Consider the following 23742-nt stretch of genomic DNA (forward strand, 5'->3'; position numbering starts at 1 on the left):
TACACAGTATCATCCGAAGAAGAAATTCCTTCGGCAATTCTTTCACCTCATAAAGAATAGTAAATAAGTGCACATTTTAAACTGTATTTACTTGTTTGTTTATTGCTCTTTGACAACAAACATGGAGTGAATAATATAGACACTAATAATAAACTTAACATTAGCAAGACTTGTTACTTCCATGAATGTAGAAATAATCCAACAAAAAGATGACGATTCTTATCTCACAATTGAGATGAACAACATAGAATAATTAAGTATGGTTTACCTAACCGTTTAGAATATAGTATTTTGCAATCTACTCAGAAAAATTGTAAATGTGCCACAAGACAATAGGCCCATTTTATCATGTTGTAACAGCCGCTTCATGATGTGGACAAATTTATTCTGTGCTTGCAGCAAGGAAAAATGCAGTCCTTTCATATCTACAGCCACACATGTTATACACTACTTGCCCAGATGACAGCAGAGTAAAAATCCCTTTGCTAAGTACATCTAATAATCCACAACAACACTTTCAAATATGCCCACTTGTAGTCCACCGCTAACGTAAAACTAACCTTACTTTCAAAAGTGCCTTTTTTTATATATTGGAGAGAGTTATGGATAAAAGTTAAATCCATTTAAGTGCGGACATTCTGCTCTCTGCATTCAAGTTTGTGCAGCTATTAAGTGTATGCTTCTCAGCGAGTACTGTACTCTTACAAAAAAGGTTTGCTTTTCATCCTGAACTGATTACCAACAAAAGTAAATCAAAGGATACATGTAGCCCTTGCAGATTGGGAATTCAAAAGAATTATCTATCTTCTAAAAAAAGACATGAGTAATTAGTACAAAGAAAATACTGTATTTGCCCATCTAGCTTACCTAGAAAATGCTGAATTTGATCCTCTGTTTTGTTTGTTTTGTTTTGTTTGTTTGTTTCTACAGTAATGGTACAGAAACAAACAACACGCTTTGATATTCCCAAAGTGCAATTTTTTTAAAGCCCCAACAAACAAAACCTTCAAGTGAAATAAGCAGTTCCCTTAATTTCACAACCAGACCATAACAATTATTTTGATTTTTTTTTTTTTTTGGTGGAGAAACAAAATACTTCTAGGTCATGCAATAGGACACAAAGTAATTAGATGTGATATTTTTTAAAGTACTTTCATGTTCCTTTTCAATAACAAATTGATTTTTAGGCTATTTTAATCTCAAGCAAGGCTAGTATAAAATGTATGAAGTATTTAGAAAAAAGAAGTCAGAGGTCAGTCATTATCAATACCAGGTAAGACTCTGGAAACTGTATTTTCTAGCTATATAGTGAAATAAATTATGTAGTTTGTTATTGTTTCTAACCCAATGAAATGAAGCAAAATGTTCTTTCAGGAAACCTAAATTACACAGGTACAGTGCACTTCACAGTGCAATTTTTGAAAAATATTTTAAGTTAGTGAAATAAAAACAAGTGAACAATATAAATTACTTCTTCAATGTTAAAAGGTCTCTGAATGATATGTCCATAGATACTGAATTAATTACAATCCATCTCAGATTCACTCAAACTGTGTGAACATCACAAGCACCTAATGATTTGATCGTGACCAGAAGAACTAAAGGGGATTAAGTCGTTCATCCATGGCTGCTACTTAACAAGACCATCAACAAAGAAATCTAACACAGTACCTTCAGTACCAACAGCTATTAAAATTCAATGAAGAGTAACTATGTCTTAGTGATGCTAGACCTTTTGTCCATTTCAATGGAGTCTGGAGCAATAAAACTGACACCTGCACCAAGGCTTGAGCGTCTCAAAGATAATTCTGAGGGAGGGATATGACGTAGCTCTCTGCGAGATAATTTTACAGAGGTTACTCCTTGAAATTGTGTTATGGTCTCTCTTCTGTGGGTGACAGAAGGTAGCTGAGAATGAGATTTTGAAGGCTGAGCTTCATCTCTTCCTATTTTGTCATCACTAGTGCTTGACAAACACTCTTTGTTGCATCCAAATTCTGATATATCTTCTCCAAGCTTGTATGAATTCTGCCGTGACCTTAGAATATTTGTTCTGTCTGCTTCCTTTATTTTTCCTGCTTGACAGTTGGTTTCCAGGTTATGTGTTAGCTTGAATTCCTCAGAAGCAGCTTGTGATTCATCTTGACTGGATGCCCTGTCACCAGCACTGTTACCTAAAATGATTTTTTTATCAGGAAATACACAGCTAAAAGTTATATCAAGAAACATTAGTAAGTTGGTATGGTTTTACAGCATGAGTAACTTGTAGTATGAAAGTGGTAAAAATTTACAGTAATCTCACTTTTTTCTGTTAAAAAGTTTATCATCTACAAAAACATCAGAGGGATTTAGTTTCCGCTGGCTCTGTGCTTGTAATACAAGCTTCACCATTCTAACTTGCAGTTTAGGCAATCTTAAAACAACTGAACCATGACAGTAAAATATGAAATTATTCGTATTTTCAAAAGTAGTCTGCAATTTCATTAGCAGAACACACAAAACATATTCTTTGAATGTGACTTTAATGTACACAGGGATTTTTGTTATTTTTAAAGCTCATCACTTTTTTATTACATTGTATTACGCCCAAAAATATATTCAGAGGAAAGATAACTAAAGGTAATTGTACAAAAATACAGAGCACTTCTTACAAACGTTACAAACATATGTATTTGAAAAAGTTAGAAATTCACAGGGACATTCACCTTTCTACACTTCGCTACAGTTTGGCTGTTTCCTCACAGCAAAACATGTCCTGGACTACATGCTTCTTTGTGTATTAGACACAGAATAATCCTCCCCATGCTCATTTACAGTCCAGCCTGTGGAATATTCGTGTTCACACCTTCACAGCATACTTTCGAGTAATGAACCTCTAGGCTTATTATCCTGCCTGGAGAGCTAAACCTCAATTCACTCTGGTAGTAACAGATGCATATGTGACCAGCATGTACGTGTTACAAAGACATGGCACTACCTCAAGTGTGACAAAATTGAACCATCAGTTAAGAGGAAGAATGAGTCACGCTGAGCCTTAAGACAAAACACGGGGCCAAGAAGGCTCCACTGTGCACGTGAAGTGTTGGTGGTGGCAGTGTGAGGTGTAAGACAACCAAGATAATGACAATGATTAAACCATTTTTGATCCTACACTAGAACTACTTCATTTTAAGTTTGAGTTGTGGTTACTAGGTTAGTAGGACATGGAACAATCAAAAACTTTTAATAGTTGTTTGTTGGTCCTTTTTTTTTTGTTTTTTTTTGGTCAAAGCATAGATCACATTAGGAAGCTTATCTTCTTACTACAAATATCTAGGTCTTTTAACCTTAATAAAGAATGATTTTAGTTAACTGGAAGTATGGACCTCCTCATTGACAATCTTCCAATAAATAACTTCTATGAAATCAAGTGCTGGCAGCAAAATCAAGTTAATTGTTTAAAATACTGGCATCTAAAAGCATAGCATATTACACATTTGTTAATTATAATGCCATTCAGAGTCTTTCAGATAATAAAATACCGTTTTCTCAACCACAACAGTGTGAGACTGTAGCTTCTCAAATTATGCTCGAATCCACAGAAAACCAAACATGAATTTAGAACAGTGTTATACCACTGCCTCAATTACAAACTGATGTTGTCTCTCCTTTGCAAGTGTGGGGAGATGTAGTACCTTCCTGGATAAGAGTTAGTTCAGTAAAAATATGATTTTTATGTCTATCTGATATACTTTTGTCTGTTTGCTACCCCTCAAATGATCTACTGACAAACACAAAAGCATTTTAAGATAATGTACTTACATTTAGTAGGTGCCATTAGTTGATGGGGTGACTCTCCAAAAAAGCCCTTCAATTTCTTCTTCAGCTCTCTGCTGGTTTTCTTATAAAAAAATAAGTCTTTTTCCAGTTGCTGGACTTTTACTTCATACTCTTTCAAGGTTTCTGCAATACCTTCACCATCTTGTTCTAGGGCAAGTAAAACTAGTATGAGAACCAAATCTTCACTTCACTTCTCTGTGCCAAAGTCAAGATGCCCAGCTAGAGAATGTCCTGTATTTTGCTGACACTCTGCTTTCAGTGTGTACATTTAAACTAGTATGACAGAGGATCAAAAAGCCCATGCCAACCACAATTCTCCATTTTAATAGGAGCATTTAGAGGATAAAGGTCAATGTGATTGGTATCTTTCACCTTTCCAATGTCAACAAATTGAATATAAAAATATGACAATTCTGACAGTTTTTTAAAAATGGTCAGCTTTTTTCTTTTATACAAGCACCTTGTGTCTGTTCATCAGCATCCTACACGACATCAGAATTAGTAACAGCCAAAATGTTATCTTTGTACCTCATATATTCTTTTTTCTTTCATATGAAACACAGTATTTCTCAACAGTGACTAAAGATAGTATCTGCTGCACAATTCCCCTTTGAAAACAAACAAGCACCCTTGAAATGATGCAGTATCAACTGTAGTTTTTTCTCATGTTCTCTGTGTTGTAGCGTCAGCTGCCTGTCACACTGCAACTTGATGTGCTCAAGTGCAGATTCCAATTCACGTATTATATTTTCCTGGTCTATGACCTTCATTTCCTGTTCTTCAGTCTGCAGTTGTAATTTACGTTCAGACTCTCGCAGGCCAACAATCTAAGAAAGAAATACACTTCTATCAAACCATTTCAACAAATACTTTTACAGTTCTGCTTAATAGATGAATGGATACAAAAGCAATTGTCTCTATAAGCTTATACTGGAAACAGATTTGCCTGCTGACATGAGTTCACACTTCAGAATTGAGCTCTGTATATTTTGATCACATGGACTAGTGGATTTTCTAATGCCCTGTGCAGAACTTAAACTGATACAAGAGTTTTTTTCCTGTTTCTGGAAAACTTCCAATTTGTGTACCACAGACAACTTGTACACAAAATCACCCAAGGTTCACCCATGGGCAAAGAGAGACACCAAGTCCTAATGCATTTCTTTTTTATGTTTCCAGGTGTCATTATGATTCTTCAGTATATGGTGGTAAGCGCTTATTTGCAGAAAGATTTTATAATGGATTTGGAAAAAAGAAATACTATCCTGAGGTTAATAAAGACTGCAGGTGGGAAGAATTTCAATATGACACCACTGTTTAAATATGTTGCTACTTGAGAAGTTAGCAGCATAAAGCAGTGAAAAGGAGCAAGGAAATTTCCAGATTTGCAACACCTTTTAAGCTAATGACACCAAAACAAGATACAAACAAGTAATATAAAAGCATCCTTTTTTATGTTGATGTCAAGATGGAAAATATCCAAGTTAACAACAGATGTGAGTAACCTAAGCAGGCTTTCAATGAAAGTGGATTAAATTGACTTTACTTCTTGACACTATTTCATTTAATTATTTAGCACAATAACAGGTAATAGGATAAAATATTGATCATTAGCCAAAGCAAACCTTGTTAAAGTATTTGAAGAGGATAGCTCTGAGCTCATCAGCAGACAAGGAAACTAGTTTTCCTATTACATTATCCTCACTCTGTGAAAGGATCTGTGAAGAGGATCTAAGCAAGTACTGGCGACTCTGAATACTTTCATTCTTGTAATCAATAGCAGCCTCCAGGGCTTCAATTCCTTCTTCCAGCTGGAAAAGGACATGTTCTTCCTACACAGAAACACAGGAGTGAGATTGTAAAAAAAGTACAAAACAAATCTTTGTGTGCATAAGACATTAACTTCATTCTCAAAGGTGAATCTAAATTTAAGAGCAAGACTAACTAGTAGTAGTACAGAGAATGGAATGGGAAAAATAAGAGGAAGAGTACAAATCTAGAACCTGTTTGGAGCAAGCAGGAAATGTCCTGATATCCCTTCCACAGATCAGAGTTCAAACAAATGGTTCATCACCACAAAAGCCTAAGTTCTATTCTTCCTTCATTTTCCCCTCCCCACAATTTGACGACTTCTATTACTTTTTCAGTTGAACTATTTTTCTAATTAGCGATTAATGAATCGATGAGATCTGTGAGCAGTTTGGTGACCATTATCTGTGCAGGAAGGTGGCAGAAATTAATGCCCTGAAGTATTGCAGAAGATTCTGTGGAGTGAAGCAAATAGGATTCTTTCTGGCATGCTATCAGCTCAGTAATAGGCCCAAACTGCTGCTTCTCAAGACCTAAAACAAATCTGTGTATTTTATATCAATCTATTCAATCTTCAACTTAATTATACTGATCAATTCAAGTGTGTAACATTCACAATATGGCTTATTTTCATTGTAACTATATGGAGGCTATTTGGCTTATTTTCATTGTAACTATATGGAGGCTATTTGGTCTTTCACAAAAGCCTATGAAAAAAAATCAAGGGATATCACTATTAGAGTACTTTACCTTGTTCTATGTCCTGATATGAAAATAGCTGCCTAAGATAAATTGATGTACATCCTGTTTCATTATTTCTAATAATATAATTGTTAGGCCAGCGACATTTGTCCAGACTCTAGCTAAAGTAAGTCCCTCTGAAAGTAAATGTTGTTTACTGTTATGTAAGTAGTTCTATTATAGCAGTATTTTACTGTCGGCTGTTAACAAAAACACCCAACCTCAGTTCCTTGATTCTAGACTATCTAATACTGGGAGACATTTTAGGTCATGATTGGAATACTTTATTACACAACATTGCCTAAAACTTTTATGTATCTCAGAGATAGTTACTTACTTCAGCTGACAACACTTTACCCTCTTTCAGTTTCTCATCCACACTATTTCTTCTTCTGAGTAGCTGATCCCTTTCCTTCTGAAGAACCTGAATTTTGTCCAGAATGTCTGTCTTATCTTCAGTAGTGCTGTCCTGAAGCTGCATACCTTTATCACACAATTCCTGGTCCAGCATACTTAAGCGAGTAGACAATTTCATACTATCTTTGTTTAAAGCCTTTAAAAAAAAAAAAAAAAGAGGGAGAGAAAGAAATAAGAGGAAGAATGAGAGAAAGAAAGAAACTGTAAGTATAAAACTCCTTCCCCATAAACATGTACATGAGACTGTCGCATCCTAAAGTGGAAGACCTGTCTACTTTTTGTAAAGGGACGCCATTTAGGCTAAGCAGACAGCTACCATAAAATTTACTATTTAATCAAAAGATGAAAGAAAACAAAGAAAAGCAATGTGCAGTTTTCTACATATGTTACATGAGTTAGTCATTACGGTGACAATGACATTTCAATTTCTGTTTCTCAGTAGCCAAAGTAAACAATACAGAATGTTTCTCTGCCATGTTCTCTAGTTTGCAAGCATTGAGCAATTTTTTAGATATCGTTATTTAATGTGCTGCAATAACAGAACTTTGGAAGTCAGATTTTGTTTTGTTGTTAGAATTTCGAGGTGTCATGTAAATAAAGGTTATTACATTGTATTATTCGTGTCTAAAATGTTGATTTGATCAAGCCACACAATAATGTAATGGCAGCGCTAGAGATACAAGTTGCATGGCTTAAACCTCTTCTGTTATCTGGCTGCCCTCCTCCCATAGTCTTTTCAGTCAGCTCTACAATTGTGTTGAGTTTCTTTCTTTCTTTCTTTCTTTCTTTCTTTCTTTCTTTTTTTTTCTTTCTTAAATCACCTGGCTAGATCTCAGTTTCTTGATTTCTAGGTGGCTTTTCTCTTGCAGTAGTGCTTCTTTTTTAGCTACAATGGCTTCTCTTTTCTTTAAATCTTCTTCTAGTTCTGCTAACTGTTGGTGCTGTTGAAGAATTCTTTCCATTTCTTCATCCAGCCATTTCTTTTGCTCTTCTAATTTCTACAATTTAAACAGAGATCCAGAGAGCATTAACAAGGACTATTAGGGTCAGAATTTTATGACTATGTTTTTCCTCTTTTAGAGTAACTGATAAAACGTGAGAAATCAACATTTCTATTCTTAACATTAATTCTTCAACAGAATCCTGATTCAGGATAATACAGAAATAGGACTGACTTAAGGAGAGGCTCAGCAATGTTATATTACTACATCTTATGCAAACAATTTTATCAGATGCTTTTAAGGAAATGTATTATTTTCCTAAAAACAGTTATATAAATAGATGTCAGATATAGAATGACAACAACTAAGTTTGAAAGGTACCACAAGAAATCAGCTAGCCCATCCTCATTGCATTATTCTTGCCCAAGATCAAGATTTGTGGAAAAACACAATGATGAGAAACTGTGATGCTGAAAGAAAGAAAAAATGGGAGTTCTGATCCTGCTAGCAGAGTCTATTATAAGTCTCTTCTGAAACAATGGTTTATCAGTGGGCATATTGCTGGTATTGCTAAAAAGTTGCTTTTATTTCATTTTTTAAATTTATTTTCACCTCTAAAGACTTTGGCTAACTCATGAAACTCTGATGTTCCAATGTCCAGTTCTGAAATCATGCAGGTAGCACTGCTGCACAGGAAACCTACTATTCTAACACTGTTATGAACAACCAAAACCATAGCCCTCTGTCATATTTGTCAGATGAGAAAATAAATAAACAAACAAACCATGCAACATTTATAACAGAGCTCATCAGAATCACCTTCAAACCTACCAGACAACCAAACTTGTTGAATTTCCAGCTATCTGAATTACTACCTTTGACAAGTCATAGAAAAAACAAAGACATTACAGCCCTCTCCTTTCGTTCATTCAAAAACAGTAAAAGAGCTTCTTGACTTGTCTCAGTTTTTGCTACAGCAAAAAAATAATAATTAAAAATAAAAACAGGGGAGGATGGAATACTCTTCTTCCAAACGCTTTACAAAGGTGACAAGGGGTGAATAAAGACACCTTTTTTTTCAGTGTCCACACAGATTTGGAATAGATTAGCTACCTCTGATTTCTGTAAAGTTCCCACCGAGTTATTTTTCTTCTTTTTAAATGCAGCAATCTCTCTGTCTTTAAGTTTAAGAATCTTCTGTTGCTGTTCCATCTTAAGCTGAAGTTCCTATAAACAAAAACAAACAAACAAAACTCTCCTTCCGCCTCAATCAGTGTGTTTTTCAAACACATTTAATGACAGAATCTACACAATCATAAAATCAGACATATTGAACTAATTTACATGCAAAATTGCAACTAAGGGCTAGACATCACATAATAACATTTAAAAAAATAGCTGAAGAGAAAGGAAGAATGAAGATTTCTGTGAAAATACTTATACACAATTTCTTCAGTGTCAAGTAAGCAATTACTTAAAATGACAAAATCTGGTAGTATAGTACATTGTCTTTGGGAAAACAAAGGTAAAACTGGTTGATCCTATTCTTTGTCATAAGGAAACAGAAAGAATCCTACTTTAATTTGTAGCTGGTCCCGCTGAATCTCTGCTTCTAGTTGCTTCTTTTTTTCACTCTCCTCACGCAGTCTTTTCTCTAGCTGGGTCTGCTGATGCTTCATCTGAGCCACATTCTGCTCAAGTTCTATTGCTCGTTTTTCACTTTGGTTAGATAGAGAAGCCAGATTCTTAGTGTCTTGCTTCTTCTTCTGTAAGGCCTGAATGTTCATGGAAAATTTCAGCTTAACAACAGGAAAACTTAAAACTAAAACATGACTCAGGTTACAGGTTAATTCTCTATTTCAGTGAGTTATGACAGTGAGCAAGACTTACTAAATTTTACCACAACAATCACACATTATTTCTAAGGTCTCTGAGCCTTCGTAAAATCATCAAAGACAGAACTATCTAACTACTTATTTGTTAAATAGTAGTGGGTATAACTGTGTGAAGGTTCTCATTGGCTACTTCAATCCAACTAGCTTCAATTGTGTGAAGCTGGTGAGAGTTTCACAAGCAGAGTGTACAGATTTCAAAGGTGATGCTGAGACAGGAATTTGCAAATCCTAATGGTCATATTGGAAATACCTGCACTTTCAGCTTAGCTGCATCCATCTTCTTCCGGAACTCTTTTTGTAACTTGGCTTTCTCAGGAACGTCTCTCAGCTCCTTATTCTCCAGCTCCTGAAGCTGTTTTTGTGTTTCGGCCAGTTCCATTTTGGCCTGCTCAGATTCTTGCTCCAGTTTAGTTATCTTCAAGGAATATTGCCTGCTTACAGACTCTGCATCCTTACCTTAAAGACATCATATCCAAATAGTTTTAAAACAGCAAGATAATAATTTGCAATGTATTACTTAAACCTGTAATTGAATCGTTACTTACTTCATCCTGATTAAACCAAAAATTTCTGAGACATTTTCCAAACCTAAACAAACAGCTCCCTTATAACACTCAAATATAGATAAATGAAGGAATCTTAAATCTGAACTCTTCATAAATCATCTGATGTCACCAAAGAAAGTAACACTTGAGTGCCACATCAAGTGAAAATTTTCTGCTTACTGCAGCCCTTGGCAAAATAGCTTGCCTGTATTATTATGTTTTTTTTTTTTTTTTTTTTTTTTTTTTCCCAGAAGAATATGGTACATATTTCTCAGCTTTCAACTTGGTAATCAGCAAAAAAACCTCTCAATTGTGTTTCTACTGATTTGCCCTGTTCGGGCAATCTGATTTGCTCTGTTTGGAATTCCGTAAGTACTGTTACTGGGGGTGCACAATGTTTCTCAATGCCAAAAGACTGCCTCAGGAGAATATGTACACAGTAGAAGAGTGTGATTGAAACAGGTAAGGACAGATCTTTAGGGTCATCATAATGATAAGTTTCTGGCAAGCATATATATATATGAGGACAGATGTGTAATTATATAGGCTAACAGGGACACTGACCTTTTCCCTCATCCACTTCTGACTCCTGCTTCTCTACTGCTATGATGGGAATGCAAGCATTCCCAGCACAGTGTTGTATCTTCTCTCCTATCCCAGACACTGGGTGACAAACACATGTCCATGAAGAGATCAGTTGCACTAAGCATACATGAAAAATTACACTATAGGTGGATAAACACAATAAGCTACAAAACGCAAAAAAATATTTAACAAACAAATCTGTAGATCACAGCTGAGTAGGACACAATAAAAATTTGCAGCCTTCAATGCAGTCATAGCAAGTAATTCATAGAAGTTATGAAACTGTAAGTTACGAGAAGTATTCCCGCATAAGAAAATTACCCAAAAACTAAGACATGCAGGACTTCAGAAGTTTTGTGTCTTTTTTCTTGCTTATTTCTGAATGTCTTCATTTCAATTTTTCCGTCACTTACCTGTTCTTACTAATTCCTTAATAAGTTCTTCTTTCATTTTGATGTTAAGTGCAAGTTCTCTCATTTTTTGCTTGGCCTCAGTGAGTCTCAACTCTGAATTCTTTAACTTCTGCATGTTAAAAACATGACTTTTCTGGAGGCAGTCAATTTCTTCACCTTGAAAGAAAACAAAGCAATGTGGAGACAAAAAAAAAAAAAAAAAGGAATAAAAAAGGAATAAAAGGAATACACTCTTTATCCAAAAGACAGTGATCTGAAATATAGTATGTATAGAATTCTTACAAATGAAGTGAAAGAGCCAAAAGGAGAGAGTATTGCAAAGAGTCTTTTCCCTGCCCTCTAAATACGGAAATGATAGCATGCATTAGCATTTCAAGAATGCTAATGAATGCTAACCTGAGAGAGAAAAAAAATATTATTTAAGCATTTTCAGTGCATCTCTGATGAAATAATAGCATGTTTCCTTTTCTTGAACTAGTACTAGATTTGTATGTCAAGTGCTTTCTCGCTAATAAGTAGTACTTAAACATTAAGGTCACTGATGTCAATTTCAGAAAAGGGAAAAGAAAAATAATTTAAAAATAAATTTATGTTGAGCTATAATGAAAAAAGTATTTGTAGCAAATAAAGACATTTTGATGAGAAAAATAATTACATGCGATAAAGACATTATTGCATATTCTAATATTATATCTAACACAAGTTACTCTCATGACTTCCATTTTACCTGTGGCTGTATCAGTCTGTAGCACAGATTTGTCACATGAGCTGGACTTGTCAACTTGACATTTCATGTCACTTTGCTCAAAGGGAAAGCACAGAGAAACCTGTTTTCGTGTCCATGTTTGGTTTATTGAATGCCTAAGGAAGAATGGAAAACATGATACATTCTAAACACAAAGGGATTTTTTTTTTCTTTTAACTTTATATAAAGTACATGATATTAAAAAGAAGAGTGCCAAACTGAGAAAGCTTACATAAGCATTTGCACCTTCTTCTTCCCTTGCTCGATCTTGTTGGATGATGTCCCCAAAACAAGGATCATGCAATCTTTATCGCATCAAAAAAATGTGTTTTTTAAACTAATTTCATAATATGCCTAGTTGGTCCTGCAAATTTATTTTAAGTAGTATCACAAATGGCCTCACATTACACTAGGGTTAGGCAGTAATATTATATTTGCTGTATATTTATCTGTAACAAAAATTAAAGAAAAAAATTACTTAAATGAGAAAAAAAAATACTTAAATTACTTTTTACTGTCCGTATTTTCTTTCTCTTCATCACTCTGATCAGAGAGGTGGCAGTGAAGGACTTCATCTTGATCTTCTATGTAGCTCAGTATCATCTGGCTACGAGCACGGAATCCTGCCATCATCCGAGCCAGGGAAAAAGCAGGGGGACTGGTATACACCTGCCAAAAAGCACCCAAAAAACCACTTGTAATAGTTTAGTAATTCTTTATTGATATTCCAATAGTATTTCAGTTTAAAAGTCTTTAACTACCTGACCTTGTATGCAAAATTGCAGGTGTTTTAAATAATATTTCTGAGTACCTGTGTACCAGAAGGTTTTGCAAGAAAAGGTTCCGCTTAGAACACTTGTCCCAAGTGCAAAAGAAGGTACTGTTACCAACTTATTACCCAAAATGTTCAGTGTATCAGTACAGAATAATCATTCATTTTGGTAATGCTTCCTATCTGAACTGTTAAACATTGCACAAAAAGATCACAAAAGACTACAGCTTTATGACTGTGATAAATTCTGTGTTTTAAGTCAATTTGTATGGGGCTTTGAGCAACCTGATCTAGTGAAAGGTGTCTCTGTCCATGGCAGAGTTCGACTAGATGATTTTTAAAGGTCCCTTCAAACTCCAGCCATTCTGTGATTCAAAATGTAAGCCCATACATTTTGGACAATTGTGACATAGCATGTGTCACAAGACATTAGAAAGTACTTTTTCAGTCTTCAATGCTAAAATGCTTCAAAGCTAAGCAGCAGCTGACAATAGGTCACCATAATTTGTCACACCAAATATAATTATTGAACAATAACTGTTAAAAAAAATGTAATGCTTAGGTAGACCTTACCTTTCGGGTCTCTGTCCCTGAAGATGGGTAAAGGGAGTGTAGCAGACTCTTTGTGAGTGGGACACTGTATGGCCTTCTTGCAGACGCCGTAACAGCAGGCCCATCTCCACAAGCACTTGAGAAGTCCGAAGTTTTCACAACCATAAACTTCTCTAATTTTTCTTTTAGTTGATCAATAAGGATTTGCTGTTCCACCATTTTTTCATTCTCATATTCAAAAAACAAAACAAAACAAAACAAAAAAAACCACAACCGTTGCTGATCATCAGGTCTGCATCATACCTTTCTAAATTCATTATAAAGGTCAGTCTTCTTGTATATCATTCACTAACTCTAAATTCTTCTGCAGTGCACAGGCAAATTCTGCAACAAACTGAAAATTCTCTGGCATGACAGGTAGAATCTTACCTCTCCCCAAACTCCAATAATTTTTTTGAGACATTTTTGTGTCTAAAGGACCTGTCCTATATAAATTATGTCAGCTAGATTTAGACATCTAGTGAGAAGTAGATAACATATTTATCAGCCCCTGCTTGCCTTATTTGTGTGTTCATGGATAAATAAAATGGTAATTCAAGAAAAATGTTCAAATGAAGCACATGGTCTGAGTTTAAATAATGAAACATACATACATGTAGGCTTCCTCTTCCTCTTTGAGCGGTCCAACTTGAAAGATTATTTTTATTAATTAACATAATAACATTGTACGTGACCCCAGGATCCCTTGTATCAACCATTACTTTATTTTCTACCCAGCCTTAAATTTGTCGGTAATGCTAGCTTGAAGAATTTACTTGCCTTTCCTAGAGCAATCTCTGTGCACTGTTCAAAATTACATATCTTCACTGAACTGATTTATCCATAAGGCCAAGACCATACGATTTTCAGTCTTCTCTGTTCCTTTCAGAATACATCTAAAATCTTGCCTACCAACAGGAAATTTGAATAACAGCTAGAGATAGTTAACTAAAGTATGCATTCTCCTACTTTGAATCATATATTTTTTATTTATTCTTTTTTTTCTCATCTTCTTAGACTGCAAGTCCTTTCCCCATATATAGACAATGCCCCACAAATTGACATTTTGTTGGAATACAATACATAATATTTCTGTGTCACAGGAAAAAGAATATATATGTGAATACCATACATTTTATGATTGTGGAAGAAGTAATGGGCAACTCCACCTTGCAACTTTTTTTTTTTTAATCCCTATAAGACTCTGTCCCTTAAGCCCTTGTACATACAACCCCATAGTGCATAACCTGTTACATAAAATACATGTGTACAAACATTTACATGCTACTTTTACAGTTCTTATTCTATCATGTATCATTGAAATGACACTTTCCTGTGCATACACCTTTAAACCATTTGACACAAGCATTTGATTTAATTATTATACTGATTTTTCTGTTTTTAAGTAAAAGTGAGAGCTGTGATCTTTTGCCTACAGTACAACTGTTTCTGTTCATAACATCTGCCTTGTATCCTCCATAGGATACAATTATAAGCATAATTGTATATAAGCATCTATGCATATTTTAAGCATGGATTGTTTCAGTCTAATAAGCTGACAATATGCAGTATGGGTTAAAAAAGGAAAACACACAAAAAAAGCCTATCCAGAGATGACAGAACAGAAAAAAAGTTACAGAGGGAAGGAAAAGATGGTGACTAGTACACTTACCTTTCATTCATTGACTCTCCCCAAGCCATCAGCAAAGAAGAGGAAGAAGGAGAAAAAGGAGAAAAAGGAGAATAAGGAGAAGAGTACTAACTAGCCATGTTTATGCTGTTCCCTTTAAAAAAAGTCAGATCTATCATCCTATAAAGTCAGATCTATCAACTATCCTATATATGGTCTCCTGGATCTTGAAATGCTATTCACTTACTACCCATTACAATTTCATTAGCACATACAAGATCTAGAGAGGGAAGGAGGCAAGCGGTGTTTCCACTGTGTCACTCAGTTTCTTGTAATAGTAAACTCTCAGAATACTAGGATGAAATTCTGTCTTAAAAAGCCAAAAGGCAACAATACTTTACTCTCACACTGAATAAAGATATAACAACGCATGTTTCTATATAGCCTTTCAATTAAAGCATTCTGTAGGAACTTTATGGTCTTTTTGAGATTCTAAACAATCTTTAAAAGCCTTTCAAGTCCTAAATCATGAATCGTCCTGAAACAACTTAGCAACAATACAGATCTGGAGGAAGGCAGGAAGCTCAAAGAGAGGGTGAATGAATCACTTAATATTGTACAGGAAGGCTGTGGCACAGTTATGCTGATACACAAACTTCAGGAATCACAGTATTGTGATTCACCCACTAGATGATCTCAGCTCATTAGGGAATACAGCTCTAATTCAAACAAGGTGCTTGTAAGACTGGTAGGTGTTTACATCCAAAAAAATTCTGAAGGATCTGTTTTGAAATAATGAGTACATTCCTACAGTGGATGGATGGTTTGATATAGATATATGTAATGTATGCCAGAGGAAAAATACCTGTAATCTATGTGTTTCTTCAGCCTTCTTTAAAGATTCCAGTTGCTCTTCATTTTCCTGTATTAATGTCTTTATCTGATTCTGCAATATCTTCAATTCATGATCCTTCTGGCTGAATACTTCTTCATCCATAGCTAGAGCCTGCTAGATAATAAAAGGAAAATTCAGCCAGTGGAAAAGCAGGCATTGTTATTCTTGAAGTTGGAAAATTAAATACATACACATATTTATTTGTTGTTAAAAGATGTGATTGGAACTGCAAAGTTGTGATGTATATATGGCAAATTCTCCCATCATGGAATCACAGAACAGCTGAGGCTGGAAAGGACCTCTGAAGGTCACCTGGTTTAACCTCCAGCTCAAGCAAGGCCACCTTGAGCAGGTTGCCCAGGACCATGTCCAGGTGGCTTTTGCAGGTCTCAGAGGATGACTCCACAACCTCTTTGGGCAACTTGTTCCAGTGCACAGCCACAGCCACCACACAGTACAGAAATGCTTCCATATGTTTGGATAGAAGCTCTTGTGTTCCAGTATATGCCCACTGCCTTTTGTCCTGGCTGCATGTTCACTGCACCTTCCCTTCAGGTATTTGTAAGACATTGCTAAAATCCCCCACTGAGCCTCCTCTTCTACAAACTGAACAGTCCCATCTCTCTCAGCCTTTCCTCATTGGAGAGGTGCTCCAGTCCCTTAAGCATCTTTGTGGCCCTCTGCTGGACTTTTTCCAGTATGTCCCTGAATCTCTTGCATGGGGGAACCCAGAACTGAACAGAATAAAGTAGAATGGAGTAGAAAAGTTGGAAAGAACCTACAAAGATCATCAAGTCCAACTGGCTGACCACTTCAGGACTAACCTAAAGTTACAGCATGTTGTTGCAGGCAGTGCCCAAATGCCTCCTGAATACTGACAGGCATGGGGCACCGAACAGCTCGCTAGGAAGCCGGTTCCAGTGTCTGACCATCCTCATGGTACAGAAATTTTCCCTGATGTCCAGCATGAACTGGACATCCCCCACAGCTTTGTGCCATTCCCATGCATTCTTCCCTCAGTTACCAGCAGCAGAGACCAGCACCTTCCCTCCTCAGGAAGTTGCTGAGAGCCATGAGGTCGCCTCTTGGCCTCCTATTCTTCAGACTGGACAACACAAGTGTTCTCAGTCTCTCCTCATAGGACCTGCCTTCCAGCCCTTCTACCAGCTTTGTTGCCTTCCTCTGCACACTTTCAATTATCTTAACATCCTTCTTACATTGTGGAGCCCCTGAGCACACAATACTCAAGATGAGGCCACATCAATGCTAAATATGGTGGGAGAATCACCTCTTTTGACTGGCTGGCTATGCTGTGTATAACGCACCACAAAATACAGTTTGCAACTGCAACTGGACACACTACTCCAGGTGTGGCGTCACTGAGCAGAAGGATCACATCTGTTGACCTGTTAGTGATACTTTGCCTAGTGCAGCCAACAAAACCACTAGCCTTCTTAGTAGGAAGGGCACATGGCTGACTCATGTTCAACTTGGTGTCCACCAGGACTCCCAGATCCTTTTCTGCAGGGCTGCTTTCCAGCAGGGTGGCCCCCGGCATGCACTAGTGCCTGGAGTTGTTCCTCTTCAGGTGCAGGACTCTGAACTTTCCCTTGCTGAACTTCATGAGGTTCTTGTCAGCCCACCTTTCTAGGCTGTCAAGGTCCCTGTGGTTATGGCAGCATGGCCCTCTGGGGAATCAGCTGCTCCCTTCAGAAGTGGTTATGTGTGGTTTCCACCAGTTGTTTCTTTACTTCTGTTTCTCATCTATTGATTTTGTTTTGACAAGTTTCTTTCTCCCAAAGGAAATAATGTACCCATAACCAACACTACCTTACAAAGTGGGTATTTAAATCCAATTACTTTCTTCAGTGTGCTGTGAGATGTGGCTGCAAAATCTCAGCATCAATCATAATATTAATACACTTCTCAAACAAAAAAATAAGGATGGCCCTCCTCATTTTTCATCTCAAATAAGAGCCTAAAGATTAAAGAAATTATAATGTGGTTTTTTTTTCAGATGTTTTTCTGGGTAAGTGATCCAATCGCGACTGAAGGTTACTTCCAAATGTAGTTGGCCTTCCAGAAAACCTTTAGGAGCCAAATGCAAAGTATAGACACACACTGTCTTACCATTCTAAAGACAGATACTTCTGTACAACTAGCTTACCTATATCTTTCAAGTAAATACAACTCTTAAGAGCTGCTCAAGAGCCTTTATTGCCCTGTTTATTTTAGCATCTCCCTAACCATCTCCTCCTAGCTGTGGATGGCATGCTTACCTGGGTATCTTTCAGTTTAAACCCAGCTCTTACACTGTTTTGAACCTGGGAAGCAGAGCTGTACAATAAGCCAGAGAAAAAAAATGAAGAATAAATAATGTAGCTGTAATGTAGGATGATGAGAACCAAGAAAAGCCAGAATTTGTGTATGCAATTGCGAGGTAACAATCTACAGGCTTACCAGAATTCAGTGTGAAAACTGAACATAGGTTGATTTTAGAGTTCCAACAAGTTAGAATTTTATATCTCCTCCTCCTACAAGACAGACACATTAGCTTTCCTGATTTGTTCATAGGTACCTAAACAATCAACTTATAATGAAATACCTGGCATTTCTTTAGTTCTCTCCTCAGCTGAAGAATTGTGATATGATGGGGCTCTTGCATGGTGCCAGTTCCAGTGTCAATTTGCTGCACGGTGAGAGCTTCCTTCATTACTTCCTGTACCATGTTGATCCAACTCTGCAACCTGTCCCGATGACTTCTTTTTAAGCTAACATCATCATTCAAATCAACCAGGAATGGGAAGGCTTCATCTAAACAGTTTCTGTAGCTGAAGCACTGAACTTGAAGCCGGGTGAGCTGTTCTTCTAGCAAACTGATTCGGGTTCTTTCTTGATTTAAGTCATGTGAACACTGATTACCAACTTGTTGGTTCTGCAAAGCTTCTCGGAGCAATCTGATTTCAAGTTCCATTTCATCAATCCGGTCTTGATCAGGGTTGTAGTTTACAACTGGTTTATTTCTAATGTTTTTGGCTCTGTTTGCATATTTGAGCGAATTTAAAGATTCATCAAAGTCTGATGAGGATGGACTTATACATGTTATCATGACAGTCTTGGCGTTTCCTCCTAGGGAGTCTTTCAGAATGCGAGTGATTTTAGCATCCCTGTATGGAATATGTACGCTTTTCCTTTTTGGGTCTCCAAGAGCACTGATGACATTTCCCAAGGCCAACAAACCACTATTGATTTGAATTGATTCTTTGAATCGTTCACCGGTATTTCCAGTCTTTGTCACCCTCTCTGATCCTGCCAAATCCACAAAATGGAACTTTGAAGCAATCATCTGGACTGATTTCCAAGATGAATCCTGTGGATCACTATTTTTTTGAGACTCTGCAGATTGTTTCTGACAAATACTGATAGTAAAAATGGCATGTGATCGACTAGAGTGTTCATTCATTTGTGTTGTGCCTGTGTGACGAGCTGCATTGCCACTTTCCAACAGGCTCATCACTTCATCTGCACTTTCTACTTGGAATTCCTTAGCACCAACAATCACTTCAAACACCAAAAGAAAATCAGAATAATTAAATTAATTTTAAACTTTTCAGTAAAAGTTTACTGCAATTATGAATAGTCAATCTATAAACACAAATCACAGAAGCATACAAGACTGCATTATTATAAGGTTGTAGCACATAGCTAAATAAAATAAAACAGTATGTGGAAAGCATGAAGTACAGCACATCTGAAACCTGCAGAGATGTAATATATGGGCATATTTTGTCACAGCATTTGAAACAATATCCTAAACAGAATACACAGACTTAGGTGTTTACACATCGTCTTATGCAATTTGCAACCTAGTGCTATCTAGAAAAAAGTATGAGCAAACCTAGCTCAAAGCTTACTTTGTCAGTTAAAAAAAAAAAAAGACAGAAATTTTGAAATTTTGTAGTAAAAGTGACTCCCAGCCTATGTTAAGAACATAGTTCTTAGTGGAATGGAAGCAGATATTTACAGTATAAGTAGCTTAACAAATATAACTTTGAAGTGAGAAGCAAAGGCTTAATCTTAAAGCATTCATTCAACTGAATAATCATGCACAATTGTTTCTATGCTGAATTTGCAGAAGCAGTAAAAGTACTATCTTACCACCTGATGCTGCTTCTGGAGGAACATTGATATTGTTCATAGGAATGTAAAATGAAGGCTGCTTCAGATCAGCTAAACTGAATTTATATTTTTAAAACGTGACTTCTTCTAGTATTAGTCATCGATAAGCCCTCTTTTCAAGAGATGGAAATAATAATTTGTGCACACAACAGAAATCAAATGCACAAAGTTCTAGAGCTGGAATCCTACCTGTATTTCCCTTTTCATCTTCTCGGATATGTAAATCTTTCACAGAGGTCTCCAACTCCAATAAATCTCGAAGTTCTTCCTTGTAAACCTCTATATAAGATACTTTCACACGGAAATCAATGTTATGGTTTTCAGAAATATGCTGAAATAACTCCTGAATAGCCCGTGGGATTATGCCTTTTTCATCCTCTGAAACTGATGCTAAAATATAAACACATATGTCACAGACACTTGCAGTCATTCTGTCACACAAATTACATAGACTGAAACTAAAGAGAAGTCTGCAAGGTTTATCACTCAATATAATAAGGAATAGGAAGAGCTCAGTTTTCCCAGGTTTTCATGTAAATATTTGCTTTTCTGTTGATCAGAAATGCATGGAAATGATACAGAACTTTACTACTTTCTGCAGGTATGAGACTAAAAGAAAATTAAATTTGTAAAAAATCATGCTAGAAGAAAAAAATATTTTGAACTTGCTAATGAATTAATGACAAAACTTCAAATCCTTTATGCAGAAAGAATGAATACGTAATCAAGGACCAAGAAAAATCCAGATAGTCTTCTAATTCCTGCTACTCCACTTCTTCTCTCTTATTCAGCACAACACACAAACAAATTGTTACTTCTCGATATGGAAGGGAAGATAACCAGAGCTGGTGATACAGGATTCCAGAGAAAGTCAGAAAGCAAAATCGTATACATGCAGAAGCTGCAGAATTCTTCTGCAAACTAATACAGAAAAAAAGTAGTTTCCAGTCTCAGGTGTTTGAGAAATACTGACTTGGAAATACCAAGTAAGTCGAATAGTAGAGTTTCAGATATCTGCCTTTAAAAAAGCAAAATTTGAAGTTCAACATAAAGTTCAACAAGGCCAACATGCAAGGTTCTGCACTTGTGCTGGAACAGTTCCAAGCACAACTACAGTCTGGACAGAAAACAGATTGAGAGCAGCCTTGAGGAGAAGGCCCTGGGGGTGTTGGTTGATGAGAATCTCAACCTGAGCCAGCAATGTGTGCTTCCAGCCCAGAAAGCCAACCACATCCTGGGCTGCATCAAAAGCAGCATAGCCAGCAGGGTGAGGGAAGCGATTGTTCCCCTCTGCTCTGCTCTCGTGAGACCCCACCTGGAGCACTGCCTTCAGCTCTGGGTCACCCAGCACAAGGATGTGGAAGTATTAGAGAGAGTCCAGGAGGGCCACAGGGATGCTTAGAGAGCTGGAGCACCTCTCTTATGAAGACAGGCTGAGGGAGTTGGAGTTGTGCAGCCTGGAGAAGAGAAGGCTCTGGGGAGACCTTAGAGCAGCCTGACAGTACCTAAAGGGGGCCTACAGGAAAGCTGGGGAGGGACTCTGGCGGGACTCTTTGTCAGGTGGTGTAATGATAGGACAAGGAGTAATGGCTTTCCAACTAAAAGAGGGTTGATTTGGACTAGATATTCAGAAGAAATTCTTTATGCAGAGGGTGGTGAGGCCCTGGCACAGGTTGCCCAAAGAAGCTGTGGATGCCCCATCCCTGGGGGTGTTCAAGGCCAGGCTGGATGGGGCCCTGGGCAACCTGGTCTAGTGGGTGACATCTTTGCCCGTGGCAGGGGGTTGCAACTGGGTGATCTTTAAGGTCCCTTCCAACCCAAACCATTCTATGATTCTATTCCATGAAATTTATACATGAAATCTCTTTCCAGTCTCTGAAAAAAGTCTAAGAGTGAGTTTGCTTAATACAATTACCTAAAGCAGATACTTTCTAAGTAGGATAAATGTAGCAAAAATTTCTAAAGCACTGTGTTTCAGAAAGTAGTGTAAGTTGCCTGTTAGAATAGAGAATGGGAAAGAGCACTTTAATTTTTTTAATTTTTTTTTTTCTCTCATACTTCTGGTATAGCCTAATGGACACAGAATTTGTGTTTAGAACACAACCATCACATAAACTTTGGAATATATATATATTTTTTTGCTATACATTTTTTCATTATCTCTTAAAAATTCTCAAGCATCATCTGTTATGTATTAAATACTTAATTTGCAGAACTACATTGTTCACACACACACAAAAAAAGACTTTTTACAACATACCAATGTGACCACCTCCAATGGTGTAAGTCTTCCCAGAACCTGTCTGTCCGTATGCAAATACCGTAGCATTATATCCCTCAGTCAAAGACACTAGAAGAGGTTTAATGCAAACTGTATAAACTTCTTCTTGGGTTGAGTTTTTGCCAAATACAAAATCAAAAGTGAAGACACGGTCTTTCCCAATGATTATTTGCTGTGTATTTGGGACTAATCTCACGCATACTTGGTGGTTATGAAGTACTTCCTTGGAAAGCAGAGGTCTGACCCTTATTGCAACTTTAACCGGGATCTCCTCCATGCCGGCCTCCATCTCTGTGCTCCCCACTCAGTATTCATGAAGTCATTACAACATCTGTTACAATTCCTCTGTTCACCTCATTTGCAATTTTCTGCACCTAAGAAAAAATGTTTTCTGAGTTAAATAATAAAGAATTAACTCCCTGCTGAAATAGAATGTTGAAGAGTTTCCCAAAGAATACATAAGCATCATTACACCCTGGAAAGTAACTGTGATAAAAAAGCAGATATATTAACAACTGTTAAACCAGTGCATAAACTAATTTTGCTTCTATTACCTTCTAAGCTAGCAGACTTAACCTTTGGTCTGAAAGTGGTCAGACTTTCTGTTTGGACATTATACTGCCATATGAAGCAACAATATTGTAAGATCTTGTTAATGAACTGTTGATAAAGCATATACTTACAATGAACCTTATTTTCTCACTGCTACAGTACTGATGCATAGGCAACAGAAATTATTCAAACAAAACCTTTTTATCCTGAATTTATACCTGTACACACACACGTGCTTTAAAGCCATCATAAATACTTGGCTTACAAGGGCCAAGCATTTATAATTTCAGAAGCACAGAAAGCTGTCGTGTTGCTTACATGGTAGGTATGATTTTAAATATTCGTGATTACTACACACAAAGCATTCCTCTGATTTTAATCCGTCTGTTTATGCCCATATGTAACTATTTTTTATTAGTTATATATTTCAGCAACCATAGTTCCTTATACTGCCCCCCATGTATTAATTCTGAAGCACAATAAGAAGCATCAAATAGTATTTCTTTACAAATGTCTATCAGAAACACTCAAAAGCCTCTATGGGTATCAAATGCTGCCAGATCCCAAACACATCTTCTGCTTTTGCTGATTCTTATTCACACAGGCTTTGCCATGCAAAGGAAAGTTTGCTGAACTTCCTTCTTACTGAACTCCCACACAGCCTTTTTGCTCTGTTACCCAACTGGCAGAACTCACCAGCTAAGCACATCAAATTCAGCCTTCATGAAAATGCAACCAGATTTAAACATAAGTCTTCTGTGGTTGCAAAGAGAAGAGTTTTTGCATTTCACTTACACCCATTTGCATTGAGGGCTTGTCCATTCAGAGCTGAGAAATTTTGGAAGCTGACAAAAAGCCTTGTTTCACAGAACCGAGCAGAGGGAAGCCAAGGAAGATAAGCAAGAGCCTGAAATCCTGCTCATTTCATAAAG

The 23742-nt window shown here is 36.7% G+C and overlaps 1 protein-coding gene across 1 annotated transcript; it reads right to left on the reverse strand.

Annotated features, from left to right (window-relative positions):
• Positions 1-1710: 1710 nt before the first annotated feature.
• Positions 1711-22556, reverse strand: KIF27 (kinesin family member 27; the record flags this gene model as incomplete). The annotated part of the gene is made up of 17 exons (XM_084305717.1): positions 22238-22556; positions 20167-20367; positions 18404-19359; positions 15769-15912; positions 13256-13462; positions 12419-12579; positions 11893-12026; positions 11166-11321; positions 9873-10078; positions 9305-9502; positions 8841-8954; positions 7608-7784; positions 6707-6922; positions 5445-5651; positions 4448-4646; positions 3802-3966; positions 1711-2174 (listed from the first exon to the last, which is right to left on the reverse strand). The coding sequence occupies exons 1-17, from the start codon at positions 22545-22547 to the stop codon at positions 1711-1713; spliced, it is 4215 nt and encodes a 1404-aa protein (XP_084161843.1). The 5' UTR covers positions 22548-22556.
• Between the last annotated feature and the right edge of the window lie 1186 nt (positions 22557-23742).

Source organism: Netta rufina (genome assembly GCF_964035555.1).
Source record: "Netta rufina genome assembly, chromosome: Z".
Taxonomy (NCBI): domain Eukaryota; kingdom Metazoa; phylum Chordata; class Aves; order Anseriformes; family Anatidae; genus Netta; species Netta rufina.